The sequence below is a fragment of the Cherax quadricarinatus genome, chromosome 4 (genome assembly GCF_038502225.1).
Source record: "Cherax quadricarinatus isolate ZL_2023a chromosome 4, ASM3850222v1, whole genome shotgun sequence".
Classification (NCBI taxonomy): domain Eukaryota; kingdom Metazoa; phylum Arthropoda; class Malacostraca; order Decapoda; family Parastacidae; genus Cherax; species Cherax quadricarinatus.
Window position 1 is genome coordinate 68,746,339 of NC_091295.1, and position 19,769 is coordinate 68,766,107.

Genomic DNA, 19,769 nt, shown 5'->3' on the forward strand with positions numbered 1-19,769 from the left:
TTGAAATGAGCTGAAAATTAAGTAAGTTTATTTAGGTACAGGTAAACATAAATGCAATTATCATACCTATAATAATAATCTTTATTTACTACAAGCACATGTGCAAGGTATACAGGCCTAGCTGACATCAATGACACTACTATATAGAAAACCACTTGTTATGCTGAGCATTTTGGGCACATTAGGTCAGTGTCCCAGGATGCGACCCACACCAGTTGACTAACACCCAGGTGCCCATTTTACTGATGAGGAACATAGACAATAGGTGGAAAGAAACATGCCCAATGTTTCTACTCTGGCTGGGATTCGAACCCAGGCCCTCGCCATGTGAAGCAAGAGCATTAGCCACCAGGCCACCAGAGGATAATTTAAGATATCTTAATCTTAACCCCCAAAAAATCAGACAAAGTGACAACAGCTTTTAGCCTAACAGTCAAATGTACATTTAATAATCAGCTGAAAATCTTGTGGTTTAAACTGACATTGGTTAGTAAATCATAAGTTTGAAAATAAATACACACTTAAATACACAGATTAAAATCTGTTGTCCTACCTCAGCCCAGCCTTGTCTCTGGAGTACTACCACCCCTCCACACCCCTCCACCACCACAACCCTCCACTACCACAGCCCTCGACCCTTCCACCACCACACCCCTCCACTATCACAGCCCTCAGCCCCTCCACCTCCACACCTGCCCCACATGACCATACACACATCTCACCACCCCCACATCCCCCCACCTCAACCCACCACCCCCACATCCCCCCACCTCAACCCACCACCCCCACATCCCCCCACCTCAACCCACCACCCCCACATCCCCCCACCTCAACCCACCACCCCCACATCCCCCCACCTCAACCCACCACCCACACACTACCACCAAAAATAGTAAGTTTTTGGAACATCTCGCTATCGCATTATACAATTAAAATCACTCCACTATGTGTAAATGGAACCAAACTATGTTATAAAAGATTAAATTATTATCACCTGTCAACACTGCTGACCACTAATGTGTTTAAGACAGTCTTTATAAAATTAAATGCAAAAGCTATTTAGAATAAATGCAATTTAAATAAAAAAACTCGAACCATTATTAAAATAAATTGTTTTAACATCTATTTTTTTTATACATGGTCATACAATACAGTATCTAAGGAAAGCTTTAGATGTATGTTGATGCGCCCTTTAATAATGATTAATACTAAATTACCTTCCAGTATCTAATAATACAGCAAAATCTAACAATTACATTAGTTTGTGATTAATAATAAATCATTTTCTTTAATACAAAAATATTTACCTAAGTTGGTGGTTATAATAACACATTTTCTTTAGTTTTAGGTGCTGAACTGTTTTCTATTCTTTTCATATGGGTAACTTCTCGAAAAAGGTTACATGATGTCGGTGAAGGAGCTGCTGATCCAGGGAATTAGATCTGACCTCCCTTTCCACGGATCAAACATGATTGTCTTTCATATGCCCAGAAGCTATATAAGCCCTGCGGGCTTAGTGCTTCTCGGTGAGTGTAACAATATAATAATAATAATAATAATAATAATAATTACCTTGGGGTGAGCAGTTTCCGTGGGCGTGAAGAGGAGCATGTGGTCAGACAAGGTCGAGGGCGGTAGAGTGATGGGTCGTCGGAATTTCTCGAAATTATTGGTAACTAGGTGATCGTGAGGCAGTGGCGAGGCAGTCTTGTCACCTGTGTCAATGACACAAAGATTAGAATCATGTGAATGGCTAACATTTCTTAATCTCTTTATTTAGCCAGATTCGGAAACTAAACTCGAATGGCTACTTATATATGTCTGATATTCAGGAATTATACCTTTTTTTTATCAGTCTAACAGTATAATTATTTCATAAAAAAATAATACACTAAGGTGATTATCTCTTAGCATATACGCACTGACTTAATTAATATTACAGAGATTAAAATAAACTTTAGTGCAGAGGTGAAATACAGCTTAAGCTACCATACAAATATTCACAAACTCATGCTGTGCTATCTGTGAATGACAAACTAAATCACTTGACAAAAAATTGTGTATATACATGATATTCCTTAATTACCTACAGTGCTCACCATTGGTGACAGTCGTAGCTCACTTCCAGTTAATTTATTGAGTATAGAAACCTGTGAGGCTTCAACACTGATGCAAGTAAATTGTGAATGATTAATATGTGAGGGTGCAAAGGGTTCTGAGGGTAATAGCCAGGGTGCTGGGGATGATAGCCAGGGTGCTGGTGGTGATAGCCAGGGTGTTGGGTGATAGCCAGGCTGCTGGTGGTGATAGCCAGGGTGCTGGTGGTGATAGCCAGGGTGCTGGGGGTGAAAGCCAGGGTGCTGGGGGTGATAGCCAGGGTGTTGGGTGATAGCCAGGCTGCTGGTGGTGATAGCCAGGGTGCTGGTGGTGATAGCCAGGGTGCTGGGGGTGATAGCCAGGGTGCTGGGGGTGAAAGCCAGGGTGCTGGTGGTAATAGACAGGGTGCTGGTGGTGAGGAAAGAGAGGAAGAGTGCTTCAGAGTGGCCAGGGTACGAGGCAGGTGGGATAACATAAGGGAAGAGGATTTGTTTACTGCTTACCAAGAGAAAAATAAGGGGAGCAAGAAATTACCTTTAGTTACCCATATATTATAAATTGTTTTCTATGAATATTTCTACTCGTAAAAGAATGGGACTTTCTAACTAACAACAAAATACACAATGCAAACTATCAGATATGCAGACTGTTTCAATTCTTTATTTTCATAAAAAATGTGCAACTCAACGGTATTATTTCATTGGTTTTAGATTTTGTTAGCTCTTTTCTTGACAAAACACATCTAATCTCACTTATCTCTCTCCTCGATTGTAATACTTTTGTTACAATTACAAATACAATGAGAGGTGTATATCTCTTAGTATATATATGCTAAGAGTTTAATCCTTTTATTTGGGATTAAAGTAACCTTGACTGGTGATGTGCGACTCAGAACGAAATAAACTAACCAATCCACTATAATTCTGTCGCCTGAAAGTACCTGATGAGAATTAGTGCCTAAGAGAACTACAGCTTGTGTTAAACATTACAAGCAGCAGGGTAGATGTTATAAGCCATATGCTACAGAAGTTTACATATTTACAAGTGAGGACCCTTGGTGTATCTTGCTGTTAGCTAGTTTAAATTCCACCCTCTTACTGTCATCTATGTCAAGGAAACTTGGCATGACCTTGCTCAGTGACCCAGGGTAGCCTTGATCTCACAAAGTGAGCTAGGTTAGCCTTGACCTTGTGGAGTGAGGTAGGTTAGCTTTGACTGTGTGGAGTGAGCTAGGCTAGGTTTGACCTAGGGCAGCAATATCTACACATTGCTATCTACGATTTCAAACGGGGACACAGGCTAACTTTGATCACATGCCGTGGCAATGTACAGACTAGCCTGGGGCCTCTCGCTGCGCATGAGCTAGATGAGCCTGGCACATGCACTTACCAGCGACAATGACCTCGACGCCGTTACTCATGACCCTGGTGGCCAAGCTGTGAGGGCTGCCGATGCTAAAGCGGGCCCCGAGGTGATGCTCCTCCCCCAAGCTGGGCCCCTGCGTCCCCTCCACCTGGACAGACTCAGGCCGTCCAACAACCACCGACCGACCCGAACCCAGTCCCGACCCTGCATGACCAAGAAGGACTTGCTCTGCATTCCGCCATAACCAGCCTCAAGCCAGCATCACAAGAGGTTAATGTATAGAAGACTCTCATTTTTAACTAATATCTAGTTATATATATATATATATATATATATATATATATATATATATATATATATATATATATATATATATATATATATATATATATATATATATATTAATTAAATATAGGGGGTGATAGGAGAAAATTCTCAAACAGCGTCAGGGAGAACCTTGAGTTTTCCCTGAAGCAAGTTTATTCTTTTCTCTGAGGATGAGGGTCCCTAGAATAGTTCTAGAGGTGGTACCTCCCAATATATATATATATATATATATATATATATATATATATATATATATATATATATATATATATATATATATATATATATATATCATTTCTGCTAGTTAATAAGTCATATGTGAGCTATTATTTTAGCACTGAAGTGAGATTTGTCTAAAATTATTTTTTTTTTCTAAATGCGAGTCCCCTTTGTAAGTGATGCCAACTTAGAACTTGTGGGGTTGTGAAGATTATAATGTTGATCATTAGACGTGTGTTGGTAGGCGGCTCATCCTCATAACCAAACGTGTTTTTTTTTTTTCCTTTATTTTGATTTGCAAGATTTTGTACAGAGGAGTGTCTCTCTCTGGCTGTGTATATACACTGCAATTTTAATTCCTATCCTAGGGGTTAAAATATCCTTGACTGGTGGTAAATAGGTGACAAGCAGCCTTAACGACCCTTGTGTAGTTGTCAGGCTCCTAACGAAGTGGTTTAGCACTTAAAGTGATTATTTTATTATTGATCTGGTTACCTAACTTCTGCTCAAAGCCGCTGTTTAAATATGATTCTTAAACTGACTGTTAAATTTTATACATTTATTTTTATAATTAAATTACAAAAATGGAAGCACTAAAACCATATGGGTCATACAGCACAGAGATGGCCTAGATTTTAAGGGCAGTGGGTAGTGAAGTTAGCGGTTAGTGAGGGTGGACAATTAGCATCATATTATAATGGTACAAGAGGTCAGTTTGTGTTAAAAGGTCATAGGGGACGGGGAGGGGGAGGGGTTAGGGGGAGGGGTGGGGGGAGGGGGATGGGGAGAGGGGATGGGGAGGGGGTGCATCAAAGATGGGGATTTGAGGGAGGGGGAAGGTCAGAGTGAAGGCACTCAGGTGCTGGTGATGCTGAAAGTAAATCCTGCTTGCTCTCTGATAGGACAGTCTATTAATATGTGGTAAACAGTTGAATTCACCTGGCAAATGTTGTAGAGAGGTGCTGGGGGGTCACTTCACACGGTATTTGCAAGTCGTGTGTTGAAAATAAGTGAAGGTGCAATATGCAATGATTAGTCGTTAAAGAAAATGGTTCTGCATTTTGTGTTGCTGCTTCATGATATGATCTTTGTTTTACGTATTACTGGTGTTATTATATGTTGCATTTGGGTCAGTTTGATTAAATAACTTTGTCTTAACTTAAGCAGACTTAACCTACATAACGTGTGTAGTGTAACTTGCTCAACATATAAAGTAAAAAAAAAATAATTCAACGTTTGCGTCAGTAGGAGAGACGTCAGTACGTCAGAAGGATCAATAGTGAACACGGCAATCGCTTCATTGAACACAAACACAACCCGATAAGTTATATTTTTCAAGTTGGAGAGAAAATGTTCATGAGGATACTATCAAGTTATTGTTGGTGTTACAAAGCGCATACTGTAAGATGTTTTTAAAAAGAGCGACACATTAGAGAACAGCAAAGGAAGAAAAGAGTTCCAGAGAGCGTAGTAAATGGGCAAAGACAGAAAAATGGAAAATCATAACTAACGATGATAGTTCTTTTCTCAGATGCCAGTCACTTAACACGACGAATGCAATTGGCGTGTCACAATACTATCCTGATCTGTACATACTCATTAAGCTAGTATTAATCCAGTTTCAGGCTGGCACTCTCGCTAGTCCTGGCAGTGGAACACACATCAGCATTCATTATCTGCTTAACAAATAACACAAACAACAGGCAGTGACCTGCCCGGGTGTAAGCCTGGCACAGGAAGAATGACAACGAATAACAGTACATACAGAATATTCCATGAACAATATAGTCCCCTCACGTGACTTCCATTGCTCTTTGGCAGGTATTAACACTTTTACAGCATAACTTCAAAACCGCACAGACTTTGAAGACAGCATTTCTGTACCTCACTTCCAGGTCTAACGGGTTAATAGGGTAATTTGTTGATCAGTTAATCTGTGAAGCATGCTGACAGCTCCTACAGGGATGCAGATTAATGTTGCTCTACATCTCATGTTATCTTATGCTACGTGATGCTCTCACATTCCTGTCTTTCTTGGTAACTAAAGGCCTGACACATTTTTATATCACCTGACGAATGTAATGACACAAGTTCACTTAAGCTGCCAAAAACAATATTTGTAGCTGGAGTCGATATTTGTCTAAGATAAGGGGATACTTAAGTGTTTATCTAGCCCTTTTCTGGGAAATACATTGCCTAAATAATAAAACACTCAACACCTGATGATTCACAAGGCAATTCTGAAGCATCTTCTCTCTCATTATTTAACCTCATGAGAGCCATGAAACTCCTGCCTACCGCTCTCCATGACATTCACATACATTCTTACGTACCTAAGAAAATGCTCGGGGAGACGCTGGCGAACCCGAAAGCTGCAGAAGAAAATAAGAAAGATGAGTGTCTTCAACAGTGCCATCAAGCATGTGTACTGCAGTCTGCTGACTCCTGGGCATCCTTGGCATGGCCCGCTAGAGCAAGCCAGTTAGAGCAAACATGCTTCTAGCTCTTTCAAACCATGGACACTTACTCTACAGGCATATTCCAAAACATTACCTAAAATACTAACTTCTTTTGTGCTACTCTCAAGCTGTCCCAAAGGATAAAGAACTTTGTTTACAATAATATAACAGTGTAAAGGATGCTTATCTTATTTGGTTCACCTTAAGATTACCATCTCCGGTAATTTAGTCGTCCACCCCAAGAGTACACCAACGTTTATCTAACACAGGTTCACCCAGTGAGAGTTATTTAACACAGTTAACTGCCCCAATTATGCTTATTCTTGCAACTTGAAGATGCACACTTACCTCCTGGCTGGTCTTCTAGTGTTGATCTGAAGTAAAATTCACGTGACAGAATTAACAAATTCATACACTCGCATGCAGTTAAATAATGTTAGTGCCTAGGAGACCGTCCCCAACTTCATACACATATACATAATGTACAGCTCTTACATTCTTTCAGAACTCGCATACAAACCATACCACGGGTGGGGTTTGAACCTGTGGTCAGAGAGTCTCAAAACTCACATACAGAGTCCTCATACATTCATCATAACATGTGTATGTACACGTACAAAGACGTCCTATGGACAGTATTAATTAAGTTAATGGATTACAGAGGAAGGAAGAGCAGCAAGCAGGAGTTTGCTGATTGAGAAAAGTGACTTAGTTTGTTAAGTAACTGAGTGTGTTAAGTAATTAGAAGTGTTAAGTAACTTAGGGTGATGAGTATTTGACAGTATTAGGTAAGCAAGTAATACAAGCAAGAAGCAGCAGTAGTGACATTTATAGTTGCTGGACGATGTGTGGTACGAGGTGGTGAAACAGATGGTTTAAAAAGACGATAAATTAGACACATGTTCAGCACTTGGGCATCTTTATTGTAGAAACGTTTTGCCATGCAGTGGTTTCATCCCACCAGTGCAAAGAAGAATGGTGAAGATCAGGAGATTGAGGTAATCAGTCCCTCAGCCAGGAGTTGATGTAATCAATCTATCAATCTCCTTCTGATTTTCGATATTCTTCTTTGTATTGGACTGATGAAGCCACTGTGGGTGAAACATTTCCTCAAGTGTTGCATATATGTCTACCTTAACAACTTTTCGGTTCTCTGAACCACTTCTCTACATGATTTAAAAAGTTTGAAGTGTTCTTGACGTCTAGCAAGAGAATCAAAACTAGAACACTTTTAAGAGCACATTCAACTTTATTTCATTTGATAATCTATAAAAAAAAAATACTTATATCCATTTAATAGAACTTACTGCTTTAAATGGCAAAAAACTGTGAAAAAAAAACACAATGAAAACTGAAAAACACATAAGCTTTATGTAAATTTACCTCTTAATTTTTTCCTAATGTTTTTTGACTTCTCATCCAGACGTCCTTCAAAATCACTACAGCAAGAAAGGTCTACAAGATATGGTAGAAATGAAACCTCCCTCCCTCCCCTCACCACACAGCAGTAACAAACAGCCTCACACAAGGCTACTGTACTTTTTCAGAGGCGTGACAAATTATAGAGGAAGTTTGAGACATTAATACAGAGCTGACATTGAGGTCCACTTAGCGCATAAATCTCCACTACTTATTGATAGAACTAAAGCGAAAGAAAACATGTAAGGGCTTGTAAAAGTGCAGCAGTGTAACTTACCCCTGGTGGTCTCCGGCCGTGCTAGGTGACTGCCAGTTTTTCTGAAGGCAGGTGAGGTAAAGTGGGTTTCCTCAGAGAGCGTGTCGCTGACAGCTGTCTGGGTGTCGCTCACCACAGGAGGAGAAGGTGCGAGAGAAGGCAGAGGGGCAGAGGGGGTAGGCAAGGCCGTCGGTGTAGCCAAGGACGGATCAAACAGTCCAGGAGAATCAGTGATGAGATGAAGCTGGTCCTCAGCGAGAGTAATAAGGGTGGAGGTGAGGATAGTTAGGGTGATGGAGCGCTCACCACCCAGGATAGGAAGGTAAGTTGTGCTGGTAAAGGTACTGTATATGACATTAGAGGCCAGTCTATGTTCTTTATGTTTGGGAGTCAGGTGCTGTCGAGTGGCTGGAGTGCGCGGTGGTGACGGCGTTACAAATTTAGTGTGTGTTCGCTCACGCTTCAGAGCATCAGTAATATCAAACATGCTTGTTGTGACTCCAGAGTGTGTTGGCCTCACAAACTTTGGTTTCAGTTTTGAAACAGTGGGAGAAGCTTTGGTGTGTGGTTCAGCTTCATCATGAAGGGGAGAGTGTTCATCTTCAGCTGCTGTGTCAAGTGCATGGGCCTTATCTTCCACAGGTTCATCAGCCACTGATGACTCTGGGTGTCCCTCATCATAATAGTAGTCTTCATAGTAGTCATCATAGGCATAGTCTCCCTCAGTGAGGTCGGGTTCTGTAGCAACCTCGACTGGTGGATCTTCAGATGCCTTCAACTTAACCTCAGGTTCTGGTGCTGGTGTGAATCTCAGACGATTCTCGCTTGGAGTAGTTGGCTCCAAGTCTTCCTGTGTCACAAACGGACGCAACGGACGCTCAAAGCTTGGTCTACGAATGATGGGTATGTCGTCTCGACGAATTGACGTTCTCGGAGGCCGTGTTGGACGAGTAGGAGTTGGGGTTGGCCTTGGTGCCTCAGTCCCTGGCTCTTCATGAACTTCTTTGAATGTGAAATCCTTTGGAGGTTCTTTTTCGTCTTCTGGTATACGAGACGCCAGTCTCTCTTCATCTGGAGATGGTCTAGGTGTAAACCTTACTTCACCTGGAGAAGGTCGTGGAATGATTCTGCCTTCATCAGGAGATGGTCTTGGTGTAAACCTTACCTCACCTGGAGAAGGTCGTGGAATAATTCTATCTTCATCAGATGGTCTTGGTGTAAACCTTACTTGACCTGGAGAAGGTCGTGGAGAGAAGTTATCTTCCTCAAGAGATAATCTTGGTGCATCCTTTTTTTTTTCTTCAGGAGATTGTGATGTGGATGTACGTGAAGGTGGCGTAACTGGATGCCTTCCAGGACCTGGAAGAGAGAATCTGAATGGTGGTGATGTAGATGGTCTCTCATGTTGACTTGGGGACTCGGAGGTTACTTCTGTCTCCAGAATTTCAGGTTCTGTGGGAATGTCATCAAGGGCTGGGTGCTCCCGGGCCAACTCAGGAGCCTCAAATGGAATTTCAACTTCGGGAATATCGGCAATAAGCGCATCTGATGGATCCTGAGTAACAGGGGTGACTGGCCTTCGCCTAGTGACAGTAACTCGGACTCTCTTCCGTGGATCAGCGAACCTGATAGTGCCTCTCCCATTGTCTCTGACACCAGCTCTTGAGGGCGTGGGTTCCTCAGGCAAAGTTGTAGCAACATTGTCTGCAGATAAAGGTGTTGAGTCTTCCCTTTCTCTCTGTTGAGAGGATTCAATTTTCACTTGAGTGGCTCTGAAAGTGCTAGTGGTAAGGAAGGGAGTGTCTGTGGATGAAAAATCATCTTCTACCAGAGAAGATTGGAGAGTGACAGGGGTGGCAGGGGGTTTGACAGGTGATGAAGTGGCTGCGTCTAGAGATTCTGAGGCAGCCAACTTCTGGTTTGCTTCCTCATTTCGTTTTATATCCTCAGGAGTAAGATCAACCAAGGTGGCAGAGGCAAGAAATATTTGTGTAGTAAGTGAGTTGATGACACGCTCTCCTAATGTGGCTATAGCAGTTCCAGTTTCAAGTGTGTAAAAGCCGTCAACCGCTGTGCCTGTCTGGAAGGTAGGTAGCACAGAGATAACAGTGGGTGGTACTTCATTTGACACGGTTACCTCTCTCGTTGACATGGAGTATGGAGTGGAGTTCTCATAGAGAGTGTAAAGGTAGGAGTAGACGGTATAGTATGTGCTGACTGTGGCTTCCAGAGGACGTAAAGGGCTGGCCACTACAGTAGGTTGAGGCAAGCGGCGCGTCACTACCACACGTCGACCACCACCAGGCTGCGTCATGGTCTTGTCTTCCCCCACAGTGTTGCTTACCTGCACACGTCGCCGGCTGGTGACGGTGACACGAACTCTGTTACGGCTTCCCTGTCCACCTCCTGATGCTTCCCCTTCAATATCCCGCTCTTCTGTCTCCATTATCTCATGTGTTGCTTCATTTGGAGTTGGAATTTTCTGGAAATCTATGAAATCCTGGATGTTCTCAGCTTGGATATTATCTTCAACTGGAGCTCCTGAACTGAGAGGAGGCATAGGTGTGGGATCTGTGGTAGGTGGTTCATCACTCTTTACCTGGTTGACTGGATGGCGTTGGGTGACAATGGATTTCACACGGTCGTCTGGCCTTGTCTGCTGCAGCGGCCGCTTTCGGGTCAGTACAACAACGCGGGGCTTCTGCCGAGAGTCAGTATCTGCATCTCCAATTGATGAGTCTTTTGGCCTGGGCTGAATTATGAGTTGGGGATTGAGGTGTCCACTTCCTGGAGGGGGAACTTTGCGCCTTATTACTTGTGACTCTTGCAGTTTATCAGGATTGTCTTCAGCAAGCAACTCTACAAACTGCTCAGGGTCAGCGGCCTGCCCTGGCTCGAAATAACGAACAACCGGCCCAAACGGTGGTGGAGGCTCTATGAACACCGGGTCAGGCACTGGGCGAGGTTTTCCTGGGATAATGGCATCTTTCAGCGTAAATTTGGCTTGGACTGGGACACTATTTACTAGTGACTCTCCACCATCATCAATCCTGGTAAAGTCATTGACATTGCCATGTGTGGCTACCTGAGTGATGGTTTCTTCAGTGCTCTGGACATACTCGAGACCGACTTCGTCTACCAGTGTGGTGTAGTAGGTGAAGGTGGTGTAGTAGGTGGTGGGAGCCTGCAGATTCTGAGGCTGTAGTTCTGTAACATCTGATTGACTTGGGGAGGTTTGTTTTCCGTCATTGTCATGGACGACCTGCTGCTGCTGCTGCTGGTTTATATCGTCCTGGATCTTGCGAGCTTCAGGAAGCCCAGTGTTGCCCCGTTGTGCACTGCGAACATTCCGCTTGAGCGGGGCGGACTCAGCGGGGCCTTCCCATAAAAAAGGCTGTGTATTAAAAGAGTGGGTCCCATTCTGACGATACACTGCTGTCTGATCGATGTACTTTGCATAATCACCCAGAACAGACTCTAAACTGGGTGTGACTTTACGAATATCACTGGTATCTATCTCGTTCATAGCAGATACAATAAACCAATCTATATCATCCTCGCTGTAAGTATCAGGGAGTTGGAAGAGACCCTTATCCGTCTCGATGTATTGAGGGAGAACTGTGGCCTGCACATCCTTAGTGTTAAGAGAACCTCTCTTCCTGCGGGTGGCATCTCCAGAGATGGTGACGGTGGAGAGGATGGTGGAGAATTCTCCTGGTCTCCTGCCTGATACATACATCGTGACAATTGATGTCTCCACTGGTGCTGGTGTGGGTGGAGGCTCAGGCTTGGCTCTTTGCTGGCGCCCTGCTTTATCATTTTGCTGCTGTTTTAGGAGCTGGTCGAGGAGCTGGGGATCAACCTTTGAGGCATCTATGGAGGGTTCACGTGTGGGTCTAATCTGAGGAGATTGTTGCTGTAGTTGCCCTTGAAGCAGGAATGGCAGTAGTTGGTTCAGAGGGTTGGCATTGGTGAGAGGTCCAGCTGTGCCATGGGTCACAACGGTCTCTGTGCTGAATTCCGTTGCCGTCACTACCTCCACTTCAGACTCTACAACCGTAGTCTGGATGGTTTTCCCGCGGAAAATGATTGGGATTGCTGTCGAGACAATGTTGGTGACGGTAGTGACAAAGGATCTAGTGTGTACCACTTCACTGGTCATAGGCTGCCCCAGTCCCAGTGCTGCCAGAAGTGGGTTTTGTGTTTGTTGCTGCTGTGCCAGTAGCAGCTGCAGCAGCTGTTGTATATCCCCACCTTGTTTGGTTTTAACAACGGAGACGACGTTGTAGGCAGTTGAGGGAAGAACAACAGAGGCTGATGTGCGGCGACCTCCAATGAAAGTGGGGGTGAAGGTGACTGAGGTAGTCTCCACAGGGTCAACAATGTAGTGTGTAATTTCGTTGCCTCCATCAATTGTGCTGAGCAGCAGCTTAATGACACCATCGATCTCTGTCTGTGTTATCTGGTCTGGTTGGATGACTTCCGTCTGCAGAGAAGCAGTGATAACCTCTTTTTGCACTGTCTTGCCGTCTTCAACCACAGGAATTGTTGCCTTCACAGGCTTCTCACGAGTGATTGTCAGTTCGTCCTGGATCAAGAAACCACCATCTTCACTGGGAAAGATAGCTGGTGCCTCAGTTGTAACCGGAGGAGAAGGTCTGTTTCTAAACTCCTTGATGGGGTTCGAGGAAGGTGGTGGTTTGCGGTTTCCAGCAGGCCTTCGGTTTCGGTTTTCGCCATTTCTTGAGTTAAGTGATGATGGCCTTCTGATCGGGGAGCTGGATTGTCGTGTTGGTGTGAACTTACTAGAATCACGCACATTATTGTCAGTGGCAGGTCTTCTGAATCCTCGACCACGGATGTTGCCCAAAGGAACAGTCGCCCGGGTTCTTGAGGCACGAGGTCTGGCTGGGAGTGAAGATCGACTTCTTGATGGTGCTGAAGGCTTTGGTGGTGGTTCACTTACTTTTTCTTCAGCAGGTTTTGCCTCCTGCTTTGGGGTGGGCCCACGACCTCGTACTCTAGGATTAGCATTAGTCAGTGTAAACTGGGAGCCTCTGTCCTTTTGTGGAGGAGTCGGGGCTGATGGACGTGAGGGTCTCTGGCGACCTCTTGGTGAGTCAGATGACTTAGGGGGAGGTGCTAAGGGCAATGAATCTCGAGAGCGGCCACTTCCTCTTACTAATGGACGTCTGGCTGTTCCTCTAGCTGTGGTGCGCATTCCAAAATCACCTGCCTGACGTTTCTTCCTGACTACAGTCTCTTCTGGTATAACCTCATCTGCTAATATAGACTCTAGTTCTTCAGGTGTGAGGAATCTTCCATCGGCTTCAACAAACACAGGTGCAACCCTCGTGGCCTCATTGTCTAGGTCTGACTTCAAGGAATTTCTACGGGGGAACAACTTAGACAAGTCAGGTCTACTCTGACGGAAACGGTTGCGTCTTCGTTCATCCAAGCTTAACCGATTAATGCGGAAGCCAGCACCTGGAGATGGATTAGCTGGCTGTGAAATGGGTTCTTCCTCTTCGTAAAGCTCTGTGTCACTTGGTGATTTAATGGTTGGAGATAATCTACTTGGACTTGGTGCTTCTCTGGCAGCAGTTGTACTTCCCGGACGACGGTTTAGCAGTGCAAAAGGAATGCTGGACCTTGTTCCTGCAGTGTCAGCCTGCTGTCTGGGTCGGAAGCTGAATTGCCGGAAACCTGCCTGTGGATTGTTGGAATGTGGTGCATCAAAGTCTTCAAATTCCTCATCTTCATATGGTGTTAGGTCAGAGTCAGGAGCAATTGTAGTTTTAACTTTGTGCAACACTGAGGAGGGTGAGATAACTTTGCTGGCTCCTGGGAAAACAGATGAGCGTACACTACTTAACCTGAAGCCTCCAGGGCTGCTTGAACCACCAAAATGACCTATGCCACTTGAACCAAATCGAAATCCTGGGGAACTGTGTCTAATACTTGTTGTACCAAAGAATCCTGGACGGGAAGATCCAGGTGGTAGTACTGATCCAGGAGACTGGAAGCGGAAGCGAGCAGAGGTCGTGACTGGGGATGCACGGACAGTTGGAGAATCTGCAAAAGCAAATCTGAAGGGACGTGTGGTTGACAGAAGCTTTTCTTCCTCTGAGGTACTTGCAGGAGTTGCAATTACCGTTGGCGTCACACCATCCCTGGTAATGGTTTCTGGTCGGGGTCGGAATGACGTGCGCCTCAAGAAAGGTAGTATATCAGGTCGCCTGCGAGAGCCTGGAATTCGCATAGGGAACTGATTGCGGTTAGTCGAGGGAAAATTCGCCTTTGTCTTTGTTTTACCATGCAATAGTAAATCATCTTCTGGTTCTTCAGTAAAGTCATAATCTGGAAGAGCATCTGTGGCAGTATCCACGGGTGTCACGTCAGCTTTCGGGTCTACCAGGGATGAGTCGAGTGTTGGTGTTGCAAACAGTGTTGGTTGAGTTACAGGAACGTCGACTTCCTCCTCATCTATGACAAAGGGAAAAACTGGTTCTAGGGTCGCTAGCGACAGTGTAGCCTCCTCACTGGTTGTTGGGAGGAAAAAGAATGGGAGGCTGGTGGTGGTCTCCTTAGTGGGAGAGGGCAGGAAGAGTGGTACCACCTCAGAGGATGGAAGAATGATGATGCTGGTGGTCGACTGAATCTGGGCATATAATCCATCGACCACAGTGCCAATGATGTTGGTGGAGAAGACTGTAGTGGTGCCGTTAACAACAGTGCTGCCTCGAATAGTGGAGAGAAGGCCAGTGGACTTGGTCATTTTGCTATGCTCATGGTCCTTTACTTTGGGCATATCTGTTGCCAGTCCAAATGTATTTTTCTCTGAAGGGGTGAGTCCAAATGGAGTTGTTTCAGTGGTGGTAAATCCAAATATATTATCCTCAGTAGTGGTGAATCTAGATGGTTTTTTAGTAATGAATCCAAATCGATTATTGTCTTTGACAGTGGATTCAAAGAATTTATCCTCGTTTGTAGTAAATCTAAATGGACTTTTTTCAGTAGTAGCAAACCCAAATGAATCATCCACAGTGGTATTGAATCCAAATGAATTATGATCTTCAGTTTCAGCAAACCCAAATGGATTCGCCTCAGTGTCTGCAAATCCAGATGGATTCAGCTCGGTGGTGGTGAATCCAAATGGATTCACCTCAAATGGATTCGCCTGAGTGGTAGTGAACCCAAAGGGTTCGTTCGCAGTGTCAGGTGTATGCTCTTCAGCAAAGACAGTATCCACAGTGGGCGTTAGAGTCGAGGAGACGACGTTTGTAATTGTCTCTAAGCGGCTGTTCACGATAGTTTGATCGCCCAAGTAGGTGGAGGTGTAGTAGGTGTAGGTAGTGTAGAAGGTGGTGAGGGCAGGGGTGGAGGTGACGAGTGTGGGTGCTTCGGTAGGCACGGTTTCTGTTACTGGAATCAGCTCCTCTGGATGGAACATCGGAATTGTAGCCTTTGAGGTCGGAGTAACGATATTAGAAAGCGTCTTCTCTGAGCTGGTAGAGATGGTGGCATTCTCCTTGAAGAAGGTGGTCCAGTAGGTGTAGGTGGTGTAGTAGGTGACTGGGTACGTGGGGACCACAGGGGTAAGAGTCTTATGCTTCTCCTGCTCACTTGGGTCACTCACCACATTGGTAAGTGTCTCAAGACTGCTGATGATGGAGGAGGTGCCAGCACGGTAGTAAGTCGTGAAATAAGTGTAAGTGGTGTAGTATGTCCTAGGGTAGAACACAGCATGTACCTCATCCTCAGGATTCAAGGAGGAGTCCAGAGCGACCCTTGGAGCTTCTGTCACATCCTGAGCAGAGTCCGTTGAGGATTCTGACATACTCTCGGACATGGACTCTGTAAAGGACTCCATCACAGGTTCTGTGGTAAGTTCGTAGTTGTCCACACTGATAGCCTCCACTACAGTAAGGTCATCTGCTTTTGGTGTATCCTCAGTGGTGGTATCTGGCTTATGAGGCGTGGTAGGTGGAGGTGCAGGCGTGGTAGGTGGAGGTGCAGGTGTGGTAGGTGGAGGAGCAGGTGTGGTTGGAGGTGAAGGTGTGGTAGGTGGAGGTGCAGGTGTGGTTGGTGGAGGTGCAGGTGTGGTAGGTGGAGGTGCAGGCGTGGTAGGTGGAGGTGCAGGCGTGGTACGCTCGGTAGTTGTGGATGGCATGGTAGACGTTGTGGTGGCTTCCGTGGTAGTTGTTGTGGTTTCGGTGGTTGCTTCTGTGGTTGCTGTTGTAGTGGTCGACACTGTAGGTGTGGGAATAAGACTAGATGTACTACTTCCAGCTGTCTTAGTGAGCACCTCGGTCCTACTAGACACCTGGGTAGAGCCATCCACGAAGAGGGTCGTGTAGTAAGTGTAGGTAGTGAGGAAAGTTGAGGCCGCTACTTTAGTTGGTTCAGTTTGTGCTAACTTGGGCGAGGGGTTCACTGTGGACGCCCGAGGGATGAAGAAAGGCAAGAAGAGGGTGGACGTCTCTAGGCGTGTGGAAACGGTAGTCGTGCCTTCTGTGAAGTAGGTGGTGTAATGGGTGTAGACGGTCACTGAATCAGGAGGGAGTTCCGTCTCTGTAGGTTCTGGTGTAACAGCTACTGGTGTGACTGGGGCGATCTCTTCCTTTGCTTCTTTACCACTCTCGGTATCTACAATCAGCTGCTGTCCGGGGCTAGAGGCCACGGAGCGTCCCAGCGCATTGTCGACGATTTCCTTAATACCCTTTGGTAAATTCTCTGTAGTATAACCATCGTACTCGTAGTCATAAAGGTTGTAATCTTCTGTTGCTGTTCCTGGCTTCTCAGGACTTAGTGTCGCAGCAATATTTTGCACTGAAGGTGTAGGTTGAATTAAAGGAGTTGCAGAACGAGAGACGAGATAGAAGATGCTAGAGGTGCTCTGCACTATCTGTGCATACTGTTCACGAATGTATGTGCCATACACGTAAGTGGTGAGGAGAGTGGTCATTCCATTTCTGACAATAGTTCCACCAATTGACGACACTAGGCCGGTAGGGTATCGGTCATCCGTGTTGAATCTTAGAGTAGAGATAGTGGAGAATACGTTGTCCATGGCATCAATGAAACCTTCGTCTTGGCCTGGTGTCCTTACCAAGGTTCCTTCTGTCTGTGTGACCATCCTGGTTTCCACGTCCCCTTTCTGGTCAGACGTCCTAATGGGAGGAGTATGTGCAGGTGGTTCACTGTTAGTATTTCCCTCAGTCTGCCTGGAAGTAGCTAGGCGAGGCGCTAGAGTAGTCAGCTCTGTGGCTAGATGGGGTGCTAGATTGGTCGATTCTGCAGCTGGCTGTGCTAGAGTGATTGGCTCTACGACAGATGGTGCTAGAACAATTGGTTGTGAGGCAGACGATGCTTGAGTGGCAGGCTCTGTGACAGACGGTGCTAGAACATTTGGCTCTGCAGCAGACGGTGCTAGAACAATTGGCTCTGGAACAGATGGTGCTAGAACAGTTGGCTCTGCAGCAGACGGTGCTAGAACTATTGGCTCTTCAGCAGACGGTGCTAGAACTACTGGCTCTGCAATAGACGGTGCTAGAACTGTTGGCGCTGTGGTAGATGGGGCTATAATAGTCGGCTCTGTGACAGACGGTGCCAGAATAGTCGGCTCTGTGGCCAGACGGGGAGCAAGAGCAGTCGGCTCTGATGCATGTTGGGGCAGGGCTGGATTTGATGTTATTTGTGAATGTAGCTCTTTAGTCCTCGACGTCGCTGGCTTTACTACCTTATTCGGGGTTCCTGAACGAGGTGTGAACACCACGACGGTGCCAGCAATAGTGGTCGTAAAGTCGGCAAAGCCTACATAGGTAACAGTGGGAAGGTTAGACTCGCTTCCACCACTGGCCAGGTTGAATCTGGCTCGAATGTCAGTGACGGATTTACCCTCACGTTGATGAGACTCCTGATGCTTTTCACTCACGCTTCTCTCCACCGATTTCTCTGTTTTCCTTTCAATGTGCTTGCTGAGTGCCACAACTTGCTCCAGAGGAACGTTTGGTTGATTAACTGTATAGGTGGGTAAGTTGACTTCCAGCGGGCGAGAGGTTCGTAGATCTGCGATGATCTCTCCGTTGGTTAGGCGAGCCTTGCGGGCCCACAGGAGAGACACGTCAATCTCATTATCAGTATCACTAGTATCGCGAAGCATGTCAGCCATGCTGAGGACTGTAACCTCTTCTGGATGCGTGACTGACGCAGGCTGGACCATGCGGGTGTGGGCGACGGGACGACCAATAGTAATAGTGAGCATGCTTGTCTCACCACCCTGTCTCTGTGTACCTTCCATGTCAAAGCCCTCAGAGCCTTCAATAAACACCCCGCCCATGATGCGACCATCAACCATTCCCTCCCCCATCAGGAGATCAGGGGCAACTGTGGAGTCGATGTTCTGAGTTTTGGATGGCACAGTCATCTGAAGATCCTTTTCCATATCCACGATGATCCTGGACTGATGTCCACCTTTTTTGAGAACTACTTCGGTGTGAGTCTGGGTAACTCTCGTCGGTCCTTCAATCCCAGGAGACTGTGGCAAGGCTGTGTTGCCAAAGAAGAAGAGGTAAGTGCGGTGGTCCTTGGCGTAAGACCCTGTGAAGACATTGTAGGTGGTGGGCTGAGAGGGACCATCCTTGATGAACTGTCCTTGTGTGCCCGTCAGCGTCACTACCTCATCAGCTACAGGATGGGGATTCGAGGAGCCGTCAACGAGACTGACCTTCAGCTGGGTTCGCTGTCCTCCTGAAGCTTCTGTGAAGAAGGTACCCTGGACAGGGATGCTGAAGGGAACTGTGGGGGATTGGGAGAGATGAGAACGTACATCCGACATAGTTTCGATGAGCTTGGCGTATGTTCCATCAATATGTGTGTGCAAGTAACGTGTGGTGTATATTGTCGTGGTGTCGTCAGTAACTTGTGTCTGTAGTTCTGACGAAGTCAATTCCTCGGGTGATCCACTGGAGAGTCGAGTCGGCATTGCAAAGAACACCCGTGAGGAGGTGGAGGCGAGTTTAGTGTAATGCCCGTTGAGGCTGGTGCCATACACCAGTGTGGCGTACTCTGAGGTGGTGCCATCGTTGACGAAGGTGCCAACGGTGGAGGTCAGGAGGCCGGTAGGATGGTCAGCCTCTGGGATGATCGTCCTCAACACGTCAGTTCGTACTCCTTCTGCAGGTCGCCAGTCACCGTCAGTTCGAGTGAACAATAAATGAACGTGAAGGGAAGAATAGTGAGGATGAGAGTGGGTGAATGTTGGCAGAGTTGGTGCTAAAAGTGGCTTTAGAATTAATGGAGAAGTCATATAGTATTGAGTGAAGGAGTGACTGGAATGGGAGTGGGCAGACGAGGGCGTGTTGTATTTGGGATACAGAAGGGCGTGGGGCTATACTTTATAATGGCTAAAATGCGTAGTTAACGCCACAGTACAAAGGTTGACCGGTGTTAATTTCCGACCACATCATTTGAAAATCAAAAATATATCGAAAGCTAAAAAAAAATTGTTTAGGAAAAATAAATAAACGTGTGATTAAATTTAAAACGCGTGAAAGACAAAATAAAATGTGGGGAACTAAAGAAAAAAATATTCTTGAGTCTTAGGAAAAAAACGTATTGGCAAT

The 19,769-nt window shown here is 45.6% G+C and overlaps 1 protein-coding gene across 3 annotated transcripts in view; it reads right to left on the bottom strand.

Moving 5' to 3' along the window:
- Nucleotides 1-19,274, bottom strand: part of LOC128684273 (mucin-17-like) — a 38,585-nt gene extending 19,311 nt beyond the window's left edge. For 2 of the 3 annotated variants that reach the window (XM_070097264.1, XM_070097256.1), the window contains exons 1-4: nucleotides 8,164-19,274; nucleotides 6,342-6,380; nucleotides 3,487-3,666; nucleotides 1,573-1,715 (exon numbers count right to left, since the gene is read on the bottom strand). In XM_070097264.1, coding sequence (XP_069953365.1) covers nucleotides 1,573-1,715; nucleotides 3,487-3,666; nucleotides 6,342-6,380; nucleotides 8,164-19,129 — 11,328 coding nt within the window. In that variant the 5' untranslated portion in view covers nucleotides 19,130-19,274. The remainder of the gene's footprint in view (nucleotides 1-1,572; nucleotides 1,716-3,486; nucleotides 3,667-6,341; nucleotides 6,381-8,163) is intronic. The other variant, XM_070097268.1, reaches the window with a different exon arrangement.
- Nucleotides 19,275-19,769: the final 495 nt, after the last annotated feature.